At 40.0% G+C, this 16,964-nt stretch overlaps 1 protein-coding gene and 1 long non-coding RNA gene across 4 annotated transcripts in view; both read left to right on the forward strand.

Annotated features, from left to right (window-relative positions):
- The first annotated feature begins 2,947 nt into the window (after positions 1 to 2,947).
- On the forward strand, positions 2,948 to 6,323 carry LOC127523073 (uncharacterized). Its single transcript, XR_007932813.1, has 3 exons — positions 2,948 to 3,161; positions 4,350 to 4,460; positions 4,647 to 6,323. It is a non-coding gene; the product is annotated as an uncharacterized LOC127523073 (long non-coding RNA).
- Positions 6,324 to 8,759: 2,436 nt separating this feature from the next.
- nckap1l (NCK associated protein 1 like) overlaps positions 8,760 to 16,964 on the forward strand; it is a 28,458-nt gene continuing 20,253 nt past the window's right edge. For 2 of the 3 annotated variants that reach the window (XM_051913522.1, XM_051913524.1), the window contains exons 1-5: positions 11,770 to 11,966; positions 14,032 to 14,142; positions 15,440 to 15,532; positions 15,882 to 15,938; positions 16,024 to 16,166. In XM_051913522.1, coding sequence (XP_051769482.1) covers positions 11,877 to 11,966; positions 14,032 to 14,142; positions 15,440 to 15,532; positions 15,882 to 15,938; positions 16,024 to 16,166 — 494 coding nt within the window. In that variant the 5' untranslated portion in view covers positions 11,770 to 11,876. Of the gene's footprint in view, positions 8,781 to 11,769; positions 11,967 to 14,031; positions 14,143 to 15,439; positions 15,533 to 15,881; positions 15,939 to 16,023; positions 16,167 to 16,964 lie in introns of those variants that run through there. The other variant, XM_051913523.1, reaches the window with a different exon arrangement.

The following is a 16,964-nucleotide window of genomic DNA, read 5'->3' on the forward strand; positions in this document are numbered from 1 at the left end:
TGAGCTATCGGGGGAGAAGAGCCTTGGTGAGAGAGGTAAAGAAGAACCCAAAGATCACTGTGGCTGAGCTCCAGAGATGCAGTCGGGAGATGGGAGAAAGTTGTAGAAAGTCAACCATCACTGCAGCCCTCCACCAGTCGGGGCTTTATGGCAGAGTGGCCCGACGGAAGCCTCTCCTCAGTGCAAGACACATGAAAGCCTGCATGGAGGACTCCAAGATGGTGAGAAATAAGATTCTCTGGTCTGATGAGACCAAGATAGAACTTTTTGGCCTTAATTCTAAGCGGTATGTGTGGAGACAACCAGGCACTGCTCATCACCTGTCCAATACAGTCCCAACAGTGAAGCATGGTGGTGGCAGCATCATGCTGTGGGATTGTTTTTCAGCTGCAGGGACAGGACGACTGGTTGCAATCGAGGGAAAGATGAATGCGGCCAAGTACAGGGATATCCTGGACGAAAACCTTTTCCAGAGTGCTCAGGACCTCAGACTGGGCCGAAGGTTTACCTTCCAACAAGACAATGACCCTAAGCACACAGCTAAAATAACGAAGGAGTGGCTTCACAACAACTCCGTGACTGTTCTTGAATGGCCCAGCCAGAGCCCTGACTTAAACCCAATTCAGCATCTCTGGAGAGACCTAAAAATGGCTGTCTACCAACGTTTACCATCCAACCTGACAGAACTGGAGAGGATCTGCAAGGAGGAATGGCAGAGGATCCCCAAATCCAGGTGTGAAAAACTTGTTGCATCTTTCCCAAAAAGACTCATGGCTGTATTAGATCAAAAGGGTGCTTCTACTAAATACTGAGCAAAGGGTCTGAATACTTAGGGCCATGTGATATTTCAGTTTTTCTTTTTTTAATAAATCTGCAAAAATGTCAACAATTCTGTGTTTTTCTGTCAATATGGGGTGCTGTGTGTACATTAATGAGGAAAAAAAATGAACTTTTAGCAAATGGCTGCAATATAACAAAGAGTGAAAAATTTAAGAGGGTCTGAATACTTTCCGTACCCACTGTATACAAGAAGCCTCTCTCGCCGTTGAGCCAGCGCTTACAAGTGGACGACGCCTCTGAGCTGCCGATCCCCAACTTCAAGAACTTTGTAGATGACATCAAACAAGTCTAGCAAGGCCTGTGCAGGTCCCATGATCTCCCGTCGAGCTCCCGGACGGGCATAATGCTTGCTGCTTTTCTCTGAATCACGCCCACAAGCCGCCCTTAATGGCTCAAGCTATCCTCGCCGTGGCACTGTGAGCGAGAGGATTTTCTACTTTGGACAGCCTCAGTAGGCAACGCTCAACTCTTCACGTAACAACCTTGGCTTTCTCATGCTCTCCTCATGGTAGTAGAGCTGCACGCCAAGCGTGAGATAAATGCAAGGGGTTCAAATGCTGCCAGCCTGGCTGTGCCGCTGTTCTTATGTGGGTATATAGACTAGTGCTGCTTGGCTATCTGCTATATACACCGGCATTGCCGTCGTTCATAGCATTTCATGATAAAGCACCGGCTATTCGCTATTCGCTGTTCTCATGTGGGTATGTAGTGCAGCTATCTGGTATAAACCGACATTGTCGCCATTCATAGCCTTTTCATGATAAAGCTTCGGCTGTGCCGCTGTTCATGAGGGTGTGTAATGCTGCTTGGCTATCTGCTGTATACACAGGCATTGCATTCAAAGCCTTTTCATAACAAAGCACAGGCTGTGCCGCTGTTCATGTGGGTGTGTAGTGCTGGTTGCGCTCTCTGCTATATATGCCAGCATTGCCACCATTCATAGACTTTTCATGATAAACCACAGCTGTCTTTCTGCTTCCATAATGGAGTGCTGTGTACGTTAAAGCCGGTAAAATCCACGCATCTGTTTGAGACTGTCTCGCGTTTCCCTGTATGTTGGGCATTGGAGCCGATTGTCTTTGACTATGCTTTTCCAATAAGGAAATGCAATAAAGTCAAAACACAGTGTGCCACTCGCTCACACAGTAAAGCAGCACCTGGCTTCAAGCAGCGGACTGCTCTGTACTGAGCAAGTACAGACACACAGATGCATGGCAAGCTCTGCCGGTCATCATAGAAAAGACAGTGATAAGTAGATGTGCACTACAGTTTATTAGCAGACAGCCCCGTTCCAACAGCGTTATGTCCTATGAGCTCAAAACGCCCCACGAGCGGAGTTTCACACTTCTCGTGAAATGCGCGATAGAGCTTCTAGCATTCGTACCCTCATGTGTTCAACTAGGTCTGGTACCTAGCAATACCATGATGCGGGGGCTGCCTCCGCCCTTCCATTTTGTGTCAATGTCTGCTTGTAGCGACTGTATGTATGTTACAGACCACTGATGAGTCCGCTGTCTTATGTATACTGCATAATCAGAAAGCCTCTCATCACAGGCGCTTCCTGAGTTTTGCCTTGGAACTGACAAAGTAGATTCACGCACATTAAGAAAGTGTGTAGACACAACCTCCTCGCGAAGAGATCTGTAGAGGCCTATCGCAGAGCGGGAAACAGGGTTTTACGGTTGTTGTTTTTTTCTGCTTCCCTAAAAGGATGGCAGACTAGACCTATCCTAAACCTAAGACAGCTGAACCACGATCTATCAAAAGCTATTTCAAAATGAATACACTGAAACAGATCTTCTAGCATGTTTGCTCTGGGGACTGGTTTGAAAGATGCATATTTGGATAGCCCCTCGACACAGGCGCTTTCTGAGATTTGAAGGCATCTCTCCTCTTGGAGACGTTTATATAGGATAGGAACATGGCAAAGTATTCTACAATATGGTTGGTTCTTCATATGTCAAACCCTTCTATTATTAGGTAAAGCAAGATCTGCCCAAATCATGGGTTTATTAGTTTGTTGGTTACTCAATATGTCATGGGGCTATTATATTTAGATAGTTGCCTAGTTCCATTTCCCCTTTTCTTATATTTGGACATGATTCAGGCACACACTGATTTAGCTCCAAGGTTTGGGGACATTTAGGTTTCAAAAGCATATAAATGTTATTCCTGCGAGAAAAAGAAATGTTAGTTATAATTCATTAATTGAAAATTCAATCACAGTGTCATTGATAGGCAATGCACGGACATGGTCCTTGTCCTGGTTAAAATTTCTTATTTCTCTGGATTTGAACATTCATGGAAACATCTGGGATAATGTAAGTACATAAGTCAGCAAAATATATAACACTGTTCTAGTGGTTTTTGGATATTTTAATCCAAAAACTTACATATAGTGGCTGTAAATACTGAACCATATCAGTTTCAACTTACCTTTGCTTTTGGGTTTTCAGATGCCTCACAAAAGAGATGTGAAGTTGACATGAAGTTGTGTAGCTGGTGAATAGTGAAAAGAATAGAGTAAACTTTATGGTTAACTATACAATGATGTTTGACTGTAATGACTATACATTTGATGTGGATAAAAAGTCTTCAAATTATGTTTGAAAGATTTATTATTGCCTCTTCCATAGACATTGTTGTTTGTTTTGTTTATTATAAATTGTTTACATTTACTTATGTGTATTTAAATGTCTGAAACATTAAATAGCCTAAACATTATGTGATTGAAAACACTGAACTGTTATGATGAGCACTTGCTAAGCGCGTCCATCTTGGCACAGTGCAGCACTAATCATACCGCTATATAATGTCATTGAATCATTGAAAAATATAACAGTATAGAGAATTATAGATCAGAACATAACTTTTAATTTAAATAAAAAATGTAACCATTTCAGTGATGCTTTGGATGAACAATATATAATCAGTGGCTGCAGTGAACTCTTTTGATAGTCTTGGAAGTGTTGCACTGTGTCTACAACAAACAGCGAATAGGGGAGAGGGAAGAAATGAAATTGTTGAATAAAGTCATTGTTTTTCTTTTGTTTTTTGCACATAAAAAGTGCTCTCATCGCTTCAAAACATTAAAAGGGATAGTTCAGCCAAAAATGAAAATTATGCCATGATTTCCTCACCTTCAAGCCATCCTAGATGTATATGACTATCTACTTTCAGATGAACACAATCGGAGATATATTTAAAAATATATACTGGCTCTTTCAAGCTTTATAATGGTAGTGAAGGGGAGCCTGTTTTGAAGCCCAAAAAATTGCATCCATCCATCATAAATATGATCTATATGTCTCCAAGGGGTTAATAAAGGCCTTCTGAAGTGAAGTGATGGGTTTTTGTAAGAAAAATATCCATATAAAAATGAGGAAATATCCATAAAATTGGCATAAATAAGTTGGGGCCCATTGGGCTCGGGCTAAAATGCAGTGCTTTAGCTCCCACAGCCATTCATGAGAGTTTAAATGTTGGGGAATATTCCCATCTTCCCACAGGAGAAGCAAGCTGGGGGAATTACTCCAGGAGAAACTACTGAAAAATTATTGTAAATATGGATTTTAATGAACCCTGCAGAACGAGAGATGAAGATACAGAGGAACAAACAGGTTGGTGTTTTCCTTCTTTCTCTTTAGTGACTGATGAGGAACATTAAGATGAAATTGAAATTAAAAAAAATCTTATTAACCTTAATAATAAATTGGAATTTGGCTAATTTGGGGCTCCCTGAATTTCTTTCTGTTTCTAATTTGTCCATCTTCAATTGAACCATTGGAATTTAATGTTGATTTTAGATTCAATGGAAGTGACTGAAGACAAACAACATCAATTTCAAAAGAAGATGGGAAATGAAGATGGAAACACAGTCGTTTCACAGACTGAAAAGAATTTCACCCAAAAACGAGCAGGAAAAACTGGAGTCAAAGGATCTTTCACCTGCTCTGAGTGTGGAAGGAGTTTCACACAGAAAGGACACCTTAACATACACATGAGAATTCACACAGGAGAAAAACCCTTCACATGCACTCAGTGTGGAAAGAGTTTCATACGTAAAGGACACCTAAATGTGCACATGAGAATTCACACTGGAGAAAAACCGTTCACATGCACTCAGTGTGGAAAGAGTTTCAAGCACAAAAGCTCTCTCAAAGATCATCTGCGTTCTCACTCTGGAGTGAAGTCTTTCAGCTGTGATCAGTGTGATAAAACATTTGTTGGTGCATCAAGCTTAAGACAACATCTTAAAGTTCATACTTGTGTGAAGCCTCACGTTTGTTCATTTTGTGGAAAGAGTTTTTCACAACTGCAAAATTTAAAAGTGCATGAGAGTATTCATACTGGTGTGAGACCTTATATGTGCTTTGACTGTGGGAAGACCTTCATTATATCCAATGACTTAAAAAAACACCAGAGAATTCATACTGGAGAGAAACCATACAAGTGCTCGCACTGTGAAGAGAGTTTCGCTCGGTTAGAATTCTTGAAAACACACCAGAGAGTTCATACTGGAGAGAAGCCGCACCAGTGCTCTTTATGTGGGAAGAGTTTTACCCAATTATCTAGTCTACGGACTCATGAGAAAAAGCATTGCCCTTTCCTTACGAAAAAGAAGTTTATTCAAGTGTGCTATTAGTATACTTCTTTTAAACTAAAAATAGGAAAGTATACTTTCAGTCTATTTTTTAAATACTTCTCAGAAATATACTTTATGTACTTTTCAGAAATATACTTAAAATTGCACTCAAGTATACTTGACTTATACTGACAGAAAAGTCTAAGTATATTTGGCCTATACTTGTACTCAATCTTTTGATCAAGATATACTTAAAAGTATAATTAAGTATTCCAAGTATACTTGGCTTGTAGTTGTGTTTAATCTTTTGATTGAGTAGCCTATTTAAATATATTTTTTAGGTATATTTAAAACTTACATTGTTTGAAAATATCGATTTATCCACCTTTTTCCTACGCCCCATGACGCTTTGCGCGAATTATGGGTGTAACTTCCGTTAAGCTGTAAACAGTCAGTGAAAGGTTCGCTCTAACAGCAATAACGGACAGGTTAAATATAACTGTAATATATATCTGTATTGTTGCCTTAATAAAAATGTTCATGAACTTCAGCATTGCGTGATACTATTTTAAAGTGATTTCCATCATTTTTACAGATAATAAATTGTATTTACCTGTGAAAGCAAACCTGGAAAGAGACTTGAGGATTTGAGCAGAAAAACGAGAGATTATTTGCGCATTCTAGTGAATTATTAATGGTATATATCGTAAATTATCAGGAGAACAGACCACAAATGTGCAGTATATATTGTCCTTTTTCATACTATTACAGCAGAATGCAAAGTGACAAAAGAAAATAATCATGAAGAAAAGAATGCTGCGACTGTAAAGAGCTCTTGCCATAGATATTCTTGCAATAGATATACATGTCATAGTATGATACCGTGAGTATCATCATGTCTGAAAATAAAACATGAAAGAAAAATTGACAGCTTATTCAGTAAAACTGACGGATAAGCTTTATTTGTAGGGCAACCTTATGATCTGAAATGATTCGTTTCAGTCTTTTTAAATGGAAGTTCCCCAAACTGGAAGTGCCACCTATAATTCAAAATGCAGTAGGCTAGTCAGGAATAAGGTTAATAAAGAAAACAGATATGTTCCTAATTCTGAGTGTCTGAATTTTTGTGTAGGCTAGTCCACTGGTAGTGTAAATAAGAATTTACTTCAAATCTACTTTACTCTTTCCCTGCCATGACTGAATTTTACACCTATCCATGTTTTCACTGTTATACGGTTACAGTAGGGGGCGCTATTATGTGTCTTCTGAAAGAATACAGAATCTCTGGATCAAAACACAGGGGAAGAAAAAGCTGAGACAAGTGATAGAAGATTGCTTACGCAAATGTAAAATTGCGCAATTATCAAACATTAAACAGCATGTAAATCACAACTGCCTAACGTTACCAAATTAAATGATGAACCCATGAAGAGGAAACTACTGTGAAGCTTTGGGCTTGTTGATGAACTCGATCGACTCCATCTGTGTTTTCAAATCTGCATCATCGTTCTGAATCTGATCCAGGTGTAGTCTTTGACAAAATGCAATATTCTCAACTTTTTGTTTAAAATGTTGCCTTTCTTTATAAAACTTACCACATTCAAGTGTTGATAAAAAAGGATGCATCAAGCTATAATCAAATGTTTATTAAAATACATTTAAAGGTATATTTCAATTAAGTATAAAAAATTATTACCTACATTTGAACGTAGTAGTATACTGAAAGTTAAATATAAATAGTAAACTAAAAGTATGATGTTATGTTACCTTAAAGAAAACTTACTAGCATACTTGCAGTATAAAACTAACAAACTAGTAGTTTACTGAAAGTACACTTCAAAGTGTACTTTCATAAACACAAAAAAATTTACTACTAGTATTAAATTAGTAAACTACTAGTATACTTATAAGTTCACTTGTAGTACAGATGCAGTACAAATGAGAAACGTAGTTGTGAACTAGTTGTGCACTTAAAGTTTACTAATTTTTCACTTACAGTACACTTAAACTTATACTTTTATATACTAAAAGTGGCCCAATATAGTCCCAAGCAGTACTGAAATTGAAGTGCACTTACACTGATATTTGTATACTTGCTACAAAAAGTATACTTAAAAATATACTTAAACATTACTTAAGTTTACTCATAAAATGAACTTGAAGTATACTTCTTTTTCGTGAGGGTAGGCATATAGATACTGTAAAAAATTATCATGTACATGAATGGCCAAAATACAAAAAAAAAATTCAGTTTTTAGTTGAAAATGGCATCATGTCATCAATTCATAAATGATCACTTTAGTACACTGGACAAACAATAATATAAACCAATAATAATAAAAATAAAAAATAAAAATAAAAAATAGGATAGCAGGCTAAATCAGTTGCCACCGAGAATTCTCCCGGTGCTCCCGATGGACAGTCCGGGCCTGCCAGCATCACACAAACACAAACGAATGAAACTGGCAAAAATGCACAAAAGAATGGCACCGGTAATGATTTAGACCACATGGGGTGAGGAATGGCGGAACTATTTCTGAATGTTTTTCTTTTTGTTAAATATTTAAGAATAGTGTCATTTTTATTATAGTTATAATTAGTTACAGCCCGGGTTTCTTTGAACGGCAAAATGAGGTGAAGAGTGATGTATGCCTAATTGGTCCTACAGTGTTTTTTCTTCTTTTTTTCCATATTTATGAAGTGGTCATAGATTCAGGGTTTCTTTTAATGGCACAAACCTGCACAAATCAAGCACAAAAGAATAGCACCAGTTTGAAGAAACTTGGACAACATGGGGCAAGTAGAGGTCTCTGCAGGACAGTAATGATCAGTGGGTGAGAGGCATAAATACACAGAGGGGCGTTTTTGAGAGCGTTACCTGATTTGCCCACGTCAGAGTGTGGGTAGGGTTTAGCGGTGGGGTCGGGTGAAGGGGATCATTTTCATTGCATTATATATAAACACCCACCAGTTTGAAAACACCCACAAATACAGAAACGCCCACTTTTGTTCCGCAGAGACTACTCACATGGGGTGGAGAGTGTGAAGTATGCTGGTACTTACCACTAGGTGGAGCCCTGTATATGTATCCTTGTTGTGACACTGAAATGAGAGAGCAAGAAACAGTTTCACAGTGAACATCTCGTGTGTTGTGTCTTTATTAATATCTTTATTTTCCTAAATGCTAAGCCTAAACAGCTAACCAGGAGTTACTAAAAGATATTACAGAGCGGGATGTAACTGTTCCTATAATTTTTTTTCCCCGTTTTATTTAAGAAGGGTTAACCCAGATTGCACATGTACAGCACAGAGACATCTATTTGATGAACAAGCATGACCATGTCCAGCGCGTCAGGTGAGTTCTCAAGCGGCTGTTTGAGAATCGCTTATTCGCCAAGGTAGAGTTTCACGCATGGTTGTTTCCGTTCTTGGGATTTATTTTTTCACCCGAGGGTATCCGAATGGATCCCGCCAAGGGAAAAGTGGTTGCTGATTGGCCCACCCCAGATAGTCGTAGAGCAGTCCAGCGATTTCTGGGGTTCGCCAATTTTTACAGGCGGTTCATTAGAAATGTTAGCCTGGTCACCCTTCCTCTGACTGATCTTACCTCCACTTGAAGACGTTTCTATTGTCTCAGAGATCACCTTCGGACGACAGAATACATCCCTTACTTTTTTTTTTTCATCATTTAACACCCTTGGAACAGAATTACAACCTTGGGAATAGGGAGTTACTGGCTGTTAAGTTGACGCTGGAGGAGTGACACTACTGGTTAGAGGGCGCGGAGGTCCCTTTTATCGCTTGGACTGATCATAAGAACTTAAAATACATCTGCACCACTAAATGGCTAAATTCACGACAGGCTCGCTGGGCACTGTTTTTCGGTCATTTCAATTTCAAAATCTCATACTGCCCGGGGGCCAAGAATGGTAAGCCAGATGCACTTTTGCAGATCTTTTTGAGGCTGAGGCTAGATCCACCCTTCCTGTGACCATTCTACCTCCCGATCGGGTGGTAGTGGTGGTCACCTTTGGGGTGGAGTACAGAGTCTGTACTGCACTGCACAACGACACTGTTCCTGCGGGGTGCCCAGAGAGCCTGTTATTTGTGCCTGAATTGGTCCGAACTAGTGTCCTACAGTGGGGCCACTCATCCGAAATAGCTTGCCATCCAGGTGCGACTCGCACGTGCAGTTTAATCAAGCAGCGGTTTTGGTGGCCATCCATGGCGCGGGACGCTCGTCAGTTCGTGTAGGCATGTCCGGGTTGTGCTGCGGGTAAAGCCTCCAGCCTCTGTCTGTCCCTTCGAGGCCCAGGTCACACATAGCTGTGGACTTTGTTACAGGCCTATCTCCGTCTAGTGGCAACACGATAGTCCTCACTGTGGTGAACAGGTTCTCGAAGGCGGCCCATTTTATTCCCCTCCCCAAATTGCCTTCAGTGAGGGAGACAGTGACTGTTGTCTTAGATCATATTTTCCACATTCATGGCCCCCCGGTGAATGATCTCTGACAGGGGTTCCCAGTTTGTATCTAAGTTTTGGACAGAATATATCGACAGCTGGGGGCGACTGCAAGTCTATCCTCTGGGTATCACCTGAGACTAATGGTCAGGCTGAACATGCTAACCAGGATCTGGAGAGAGTCTTGCGCTGTGCAGCATCAGCGGAACCGCGTTTTGGAGTTCCAGATTAACCATGGTCGAGTACACACATAACTCCCTCCTGGTCTCGTCTACTGGTTTGTTTCCCTTCCAATGCTATTTAGGCTATAGCCACCATTATTCCCCTCCCAAGAATCCGACACCTTTGTTCGATCAGTGCATACGTTTATTCAGATGCCTCTGTATGTGCCACCACTAAGCCCCACTTTACGTGTATGCTCAGAAGGTCTGGTCACCAAGGTGCTTAGTCCGGTGTCAGTTCGACTCAAATTAACCCCCCAGTTTAAGGATATCCACCTGGTTTTTCATGTCTCAAAGATCAAGCCCATCATTCGGTCCCCACAGTGATTTGTCTAACCTCCATTCACTGCTGTGCCCAGGACACGTAGACAAGGAGTGACAGCTGGCCATTTCCTCGCTGTTCTCTCGTTCTCGTCTTGTTCCCCATCTCATGTGGGTGCTGCATTGTTGGTATCCTAAACAGCTTAGACCTACATATTGTTTAGACCTACATATTGTAGAATTACATATTGTTCTCATTTGTAAGTCGCTTTGGATAAAAGCGTTTGCTAAATGATTAAACGTAAATGTAAATGTTAACATGAAACTTGCTCGTTGCCTTCAAATTCTGCACTCAAATTCATGTTAAGCCCTTTAAGAATATACCACGTCACTGAGCGCATTTTCTGTCAGTATTGTGACAGTATTTCTCTTGTACATATGGCAGTATCGGATCCCTCGTGAGTGAGAATGGGTTAACTTTTCAATGGGAACAAGAGGGGAGCAATCTTGCCCATCATCATGTTGGGACAGGTGTTCTGCAAGGCCTGTGTTAGTTTTAAAATCAAGTCATATTATTATGGTTTCAGAGACCATGGCTCTCAAAAGAGTGAGAGAAACAATAATTTTACAAAAGAAAACTTGTAAATTGACTTTTTTTCTACTTCAATTTTTAATTCTGGTCAATATTTTATTTTGTGTGCTTGAAATTTGTGTATACGGTTTTAATTTGAATTTTGGTATTCAACATAGCATTTAAAAATACAACAACTGTTTCTTTTTGTTTTTCTCACTGTGGTTAAAAAAGGAAAAAGGCACAATCCCTACGCAATTGTGCCATAAAACAATTGAATTTTATTAAATATCACATATCCAGGATTCGAGTTTAAAGAATTCAAATTTACACTTTATAAAATGCCACCTAATATTCAATTTTGTTAAATGACACTTGTCTATAATTCAAATTTACATAATTCAAATTCGTAGAGTTTTGTCATAAACCTAGCTCCATAAAATCAGCATGAAAGGGAAGTTGCGCTGGTCTTTTCTTCCCTATTGTGCCGTATAACTGAGTGAAACGACTTCTGGAACAAGAACAAATGTAGGGCAGGGCTTGATTTTGTCCGTGGGGAATTGATTGGATAGTTGAACTGCTGTGGTCTGCTATTGGTGGATCTGACAGGTTGCCCCGCCCTCGTCATCAGAGAAGATGAGAGATGTCACTGCAAGAGGGAGGGGAAGTTATTCTAATTCAAGATTATGAAGCACATGAATTTAAAATAATAGTAATGTGCATAGGTAAATCATTTATAATAAACATTGCAATATTCAATTAAAAAACTGTCGAACTGTCAATTTTGATTTCATGGTAACTTTAAGATTATGTCATAAGTGGTGAACAGCGGAAGCTCTGTAAGCACCACCCTCTCTAATGTTGATTTCACTTCTCCTTGATCTCTGAAGACCACAGTGTTTGTTTCACTGAGGATCATCTCATCTGGACTAGGATCATGGCCTACCAATGTAAACTTGCTGAGAAACTTATTATTCTCAATGAACGGGGTCAAGGAGTACTAGTCAGGATGAACCATATTAAAAAGGTGAGAGAAAAATGGCAATATTCACAAACCCATGAAAAAGACAAATACAGGCAGGGCTGAATTGTGTTTGTTTGAACTTGCAGTGAATATGTGATTGATTCACATTAGATTGAACTGAACGATTTGCTTTGCTTGTTGAATTGTTTGTAGAACCAAACGATTCTCAAATCTCACACTGTTTTTTAATGGTCCAGTTTTGTGTCTGTTTTTATCATTCAGATGGGTTTTAAAAGTACTTTGTATTCATTTTATTCAGAGGGCTTTTAAAAGTATAATTTATTTACTGTATTTTGACGTTTTCAGAAGAAAGTATGTTTTGTCTCAGTTTTGTAGAGAAAGAGGAAGTGCACACAGGAAATGAAGAGGACCTGTCAGGCCTCTCTGTAAACCACATCTCTCTCACACACTGCGAACAGGCTGTATTTCCTGTCTGTCTCAGAAAGCAGTTATACTGCAGCGCTTCTCAAGAATAAATCCACTGTCAAGACTAATGCCGGGTTTTAGTGCAAATTAATAAATGTATAAATCCTCTGAACAACTCTTTAGTGCGTTTGCACTGCCTCTAGTGAGTCATGCCATAAAGGCCAAAGGTTAATCAGACCTCTCTGCTTGACATCCACAGTGAAATGTGCACTTCAGAATCTTCTGAATGTCTGACAGGAAGGTTATTAGTTGTTTTTACTTGAGACTTGTAAAAAGTTTTTATGTTAAATCCATTCTCTTAACCCAGTTTATCGTTCATGACTACAATTAGTATGCCATTCACAGGTTTATCTCCCCAAAAGTGAAAACATTGAGCCTCCCAGACACCATCTAAACATTGAGAGTATACACTCAGATCCTTCGATCTCTTTCCAGCTCAGCCTATAGCGAGAGTTTGGGGTGTGGCTACTGTAGCAGGCTGAGAGTTTGGGGCATGGCTACTGTAGAAGGCAGAGAGTTTGGGGCGTGGCTACTGTAGCAGGCTTAGAGTTTGGGGTGTGGCTACTGTGGCAGGCTGAGAGTTTGGGACGTGGCTACTGTAGCAGGTGGAGAGTTTGGGGCGTGGCTACTGTAGGAGGCTTAGAGTTTGGGGCATGGCTACTGTAGGAGGCTTAGAGTTTGGGGCATGGCTACTGTAGCAGTTGGAGAGTTTGGGGCATGGCTACAGTAGCAGGCGGAGAGTTTGGGGCGTGGCTACTGTAGCAGGCTTAGAGTTTGGGGTGTGGCTACTGTAGCAGGCTGAGAGTCTGGGGCGTGGCTACTGTAGCAGGCTGAGAGTTTGGGGTGTGGCTACTATAGAAGGTTGAAAGTTTGGGGTGTGGCTACTGTAGCAGGTGGAGAGTTTGGGGCGTGGCTACTGTGGCAGGCTGAGAGTTTGGGGCGTGGCTACTGTAGCAGGTGGAGCCAGAGGGTGTTTAGCCGCTGTGGGACCATGACTGATGCGTTAACTGGGAAAAGACATTCAGCTTGGGGTACAGGAGTGCAAACCAAAATTTGCTGTATTTAGACTTTCAAAGATTAAACAGTTCATGAACACATCAAAGCAAACGGGGCATTGCGATGCTACTAGGTACAATGAACGCTTCAATACCATACAGTTTTATAAGGTTGTTTGAAAACATGCTTAATTTTTGTAATTCTGCTAGGTGTCACTAATGTCGCAAAAACTACATTGTTCACTTTGTTACACTGTTAACTGTAAGTCCCACTTTTTGAGCATAGACCAGGGACTCAGACCATGATGGTAGTTGAACGTTAGGGTTACGGCATTAGTTTTAAGTTGACAAAACCAAACCAATCCAATCAGGCTTTGTTGGTACCATCACGCTGATCATCAACTTTCTCTGTCAACTCAGGCTTTGATCCTGAGCTAATGAAAGTGTGACATTAGTAGCGAACAACTAATCACATGCCTTGAAGCATAGAGAAACTGCGATTCACTTCTCACGAGAGACTCAGCGCAATTCAGTTCTCTCTTTTGCAGAAGATTAATAGATTGAAGAAAAAGAAGTATATAAAGGAGGTATCTCTGTTTTATGTGATTTTGCGTTCTGTGTTTTGGCTAATGTATATGTTTTTCCAGGTATGCACAGACCCAAAGCGAAGACCAACATACTTCACTGATAAAAGCATGGAGTCTGCCATCAAATACATCAACAGAAAATTTCCCAACATTGACTTCAGGGGTGGAAGTGTGAGTATTCACAGACAAAAACTGTGATTCATTATTGTCTTTGTCTTTTGCTCAAATGTTAAATAATTATTTTGTTACACTATTTCAATAGTCCACTTTACTACTAACTATAAGTAACTTTGCAACTACATGTCAAATAACACTCATTAGAGTATTAGTAGACTGTTAGGGTTCGAGTTAGTAGTATAAGGCCTTGTTCACACAGCAGCAGAATACGGCTGTCAGTCCTGCATTTGAGTCCTTAATACAGTTACGTTCACACACAGTTCAGTTATTTATGGGAGTGACGACCGCATTCTATAACCGAACTCACTCCTGTAAATTTTCAGGACTCACAACCGCATTCTCTGAAAACCTGCGCTGTGTGAACAGAACCGAACTGGACAACTAGTTGTCCGTCACTCATACAGCGAGAGAACTGCTCTGTGCTGCACAAACATGGGTCCACCGTGTGTTGTGGGTTTTCATGTGTGGTTTCAGGACATTTCGAGACTCACACCTGCAAGTAAATCCAGTTGTCAGTCCCAAAAGCTGACAGTGAGAATGTAATCTTAGTTGACATGTAGTTGCAAAGTTTCTTATAGTCAGTAGAATGTCTGTTGGGGAGCATAAAATAAAGTGCTAGCAGATATTAAGTCTACTAATACTCAAATGACAGCTAGGTCCTCATTACGCCTGGTATTAAGATGCGTTTTGGTCAATCGGATCACAAGTGGACGACGCTAAATACAGGTGTAAACGGGGTCTAAAATGGTTTGAGCTTATCCTCTTTTGACAACTTCCAGAGGTAGTCGAAAATGCATTCGACCGGATTGCTTTCATAGCGTAGACGCTCATGTGATCGAATGTGTTCGTACAGACACAAAAGATCTCCTACTCTCCGCCTACTGACCTAATGTGTAAACATTATGGGAAGCGCGCTTGCCAGACGGGATTTAAACTTTGTTGGCTGAAGACCCAAGTTTGGTTTGAAGATGAAAAACATACCAAGCACAATGTTCTCTCACCATTCCTGATTTCTAACACACGTTCAGCAAGTCTTGCATGTGTCAGAGCAGAAATGAAAGCTGCTGCTCTCTGTGTTTTTCTGTCATCTCAGGTCACATTCATATGTAAATTGTGCAAGCTTATTTTGTCCATTAGATTGAAAGATCTGAAAAACACATCTTAATACTAGGTGTAAACAGGGCCCTAGTTGACATGTATTTGCAAGGTTACTTATAGTTAGTAGAATGTCTAAAGTGGACTATCGAAATAGAGCGTTAACACTTTTTTTCATTGCACCATGTTTCTGCAGCAACATCTGAGTAGCATACAGAAGCAGAAGTCAACTGTTCTGGAGGGCCTGCACAGTTACTACGAGTCCTTCATCGATGTCATGGAGTTCAGGGTAAGAGTGTCAGCTGATCTTTACAAAGTCTTTGTCAAGTAAGCCAAGTTCATTTGGTAGTCATCTTGGTAATATTACTGGCTAAAGTCTTTCCAATAAAAATTACTTTTAAAAGTAACTTTCCCCAACACTGGTGCAAACAGTGTCTACCACTAGATAGACACTAAAGACCAAAATGTCTACTAAATGAATAAATGTAAATGTGTATGAAGTCATCATTTTCATTAAATAAATCTTTCACTAGTCTTTGTAATAAAACATGTTATGTACTGCGAGTGATATGATACTGTCTTATTCCTGTTTTAGCGTCAGCATCTTTATCTTCTATTTACACATGTTTTGTCTTTAGGACAATGTTTATGAGTTGCTCAACACAATAGATGCCTGCCAGTGCTTCTTCAACATAGTAAGTATGACTCTTGAAGAGAATATAGAACTCAAAAAGAGGCAGATACGGTTTTATATTCATCTGTGGTCATAAATGCTTTCAGGCTGTAAATTTTGACTTCACCAAGAACTACCTGGATCTCATCGTCACCTACGCCTCAGTCATTTACATGTTGAGCCGCATCGATGACAAGAAGTTGATTGTGGGAATGTATAACTGTGCATATGAGCTGTCCAATGGAAACAGGTAATATGATCAGGTGACCGCACTTTTAGACACAGTGGCTGCATCTGAAATCGCATACTTCCTTACTATATAGTAGGCGAAAAACTGTATGTGACATAAGAAGTATATCCGAATTCACAGTACTCAAAAAATACCCAGATGACCTGCTTCTTCCGGAAGTGTGCATACGATGGACACTTTACTATCCCATGAGGCCACGGGAGAGGATTTATGAATGGCGGTAATGGATAATGACAACATGGAAAATGTAGTACGTACAGATTACATTCATACTTCACACATAGAACATACTTTTTAGTGCCCGTAAATAATTACTAATTCAAAATAAGTAACTACTCAACAGATTATGTGATTTCGGACGCAGCCACAGTGTAACGATCATGTTCTGTGTTGTGAACTTTTAATTTGTATTTCATTGTTTCCCTGTGTTCTGTTCCTGCTTTCTTTGTTCCCTGCTTTCCCCGCTTCTTTTCCGTTTCCTACTGTAGTTAACAGTTCTTGTTTGTTGCTATGGTTACTGATTGCTTTGTGCACCTGTTTCTTGTTCAGTTTGTTTTCCCTCGTGTATTTAAGCCCTCAGTTTTGTTCTCCTCATGGTCTAGTATTGTCTTTACAGTTTTTTTAAGTAAATCTGCTGCACTTGTGATCCTCTACTCCTCCTTCCTTGCCTGCACCGTCGCACACAGTGCTTTTGTGCAGTTGCATACACATCAACAGACTCTAATAAATATTCATAAGCATTTTACAGTTTGGTGAATTGGAGGCAAACTCATGTGTTTTTGACACTGTGTTGTATCA

This window comes from Ctenopharyngodon idella, chromosome 11, assembly GCF_019924925.1.
Source record: "Ctenopharyngodon idella isolate HZGC_01 chromosome 11, HZGC01, whole genome shotgun sequence".
NCBI lineage: Eukaryota > Metazoa > Chordata > Actinopteri > Cypriniformes > Xenocyprididae > Ctenopharyngodon > Ctenopharyngodon idella.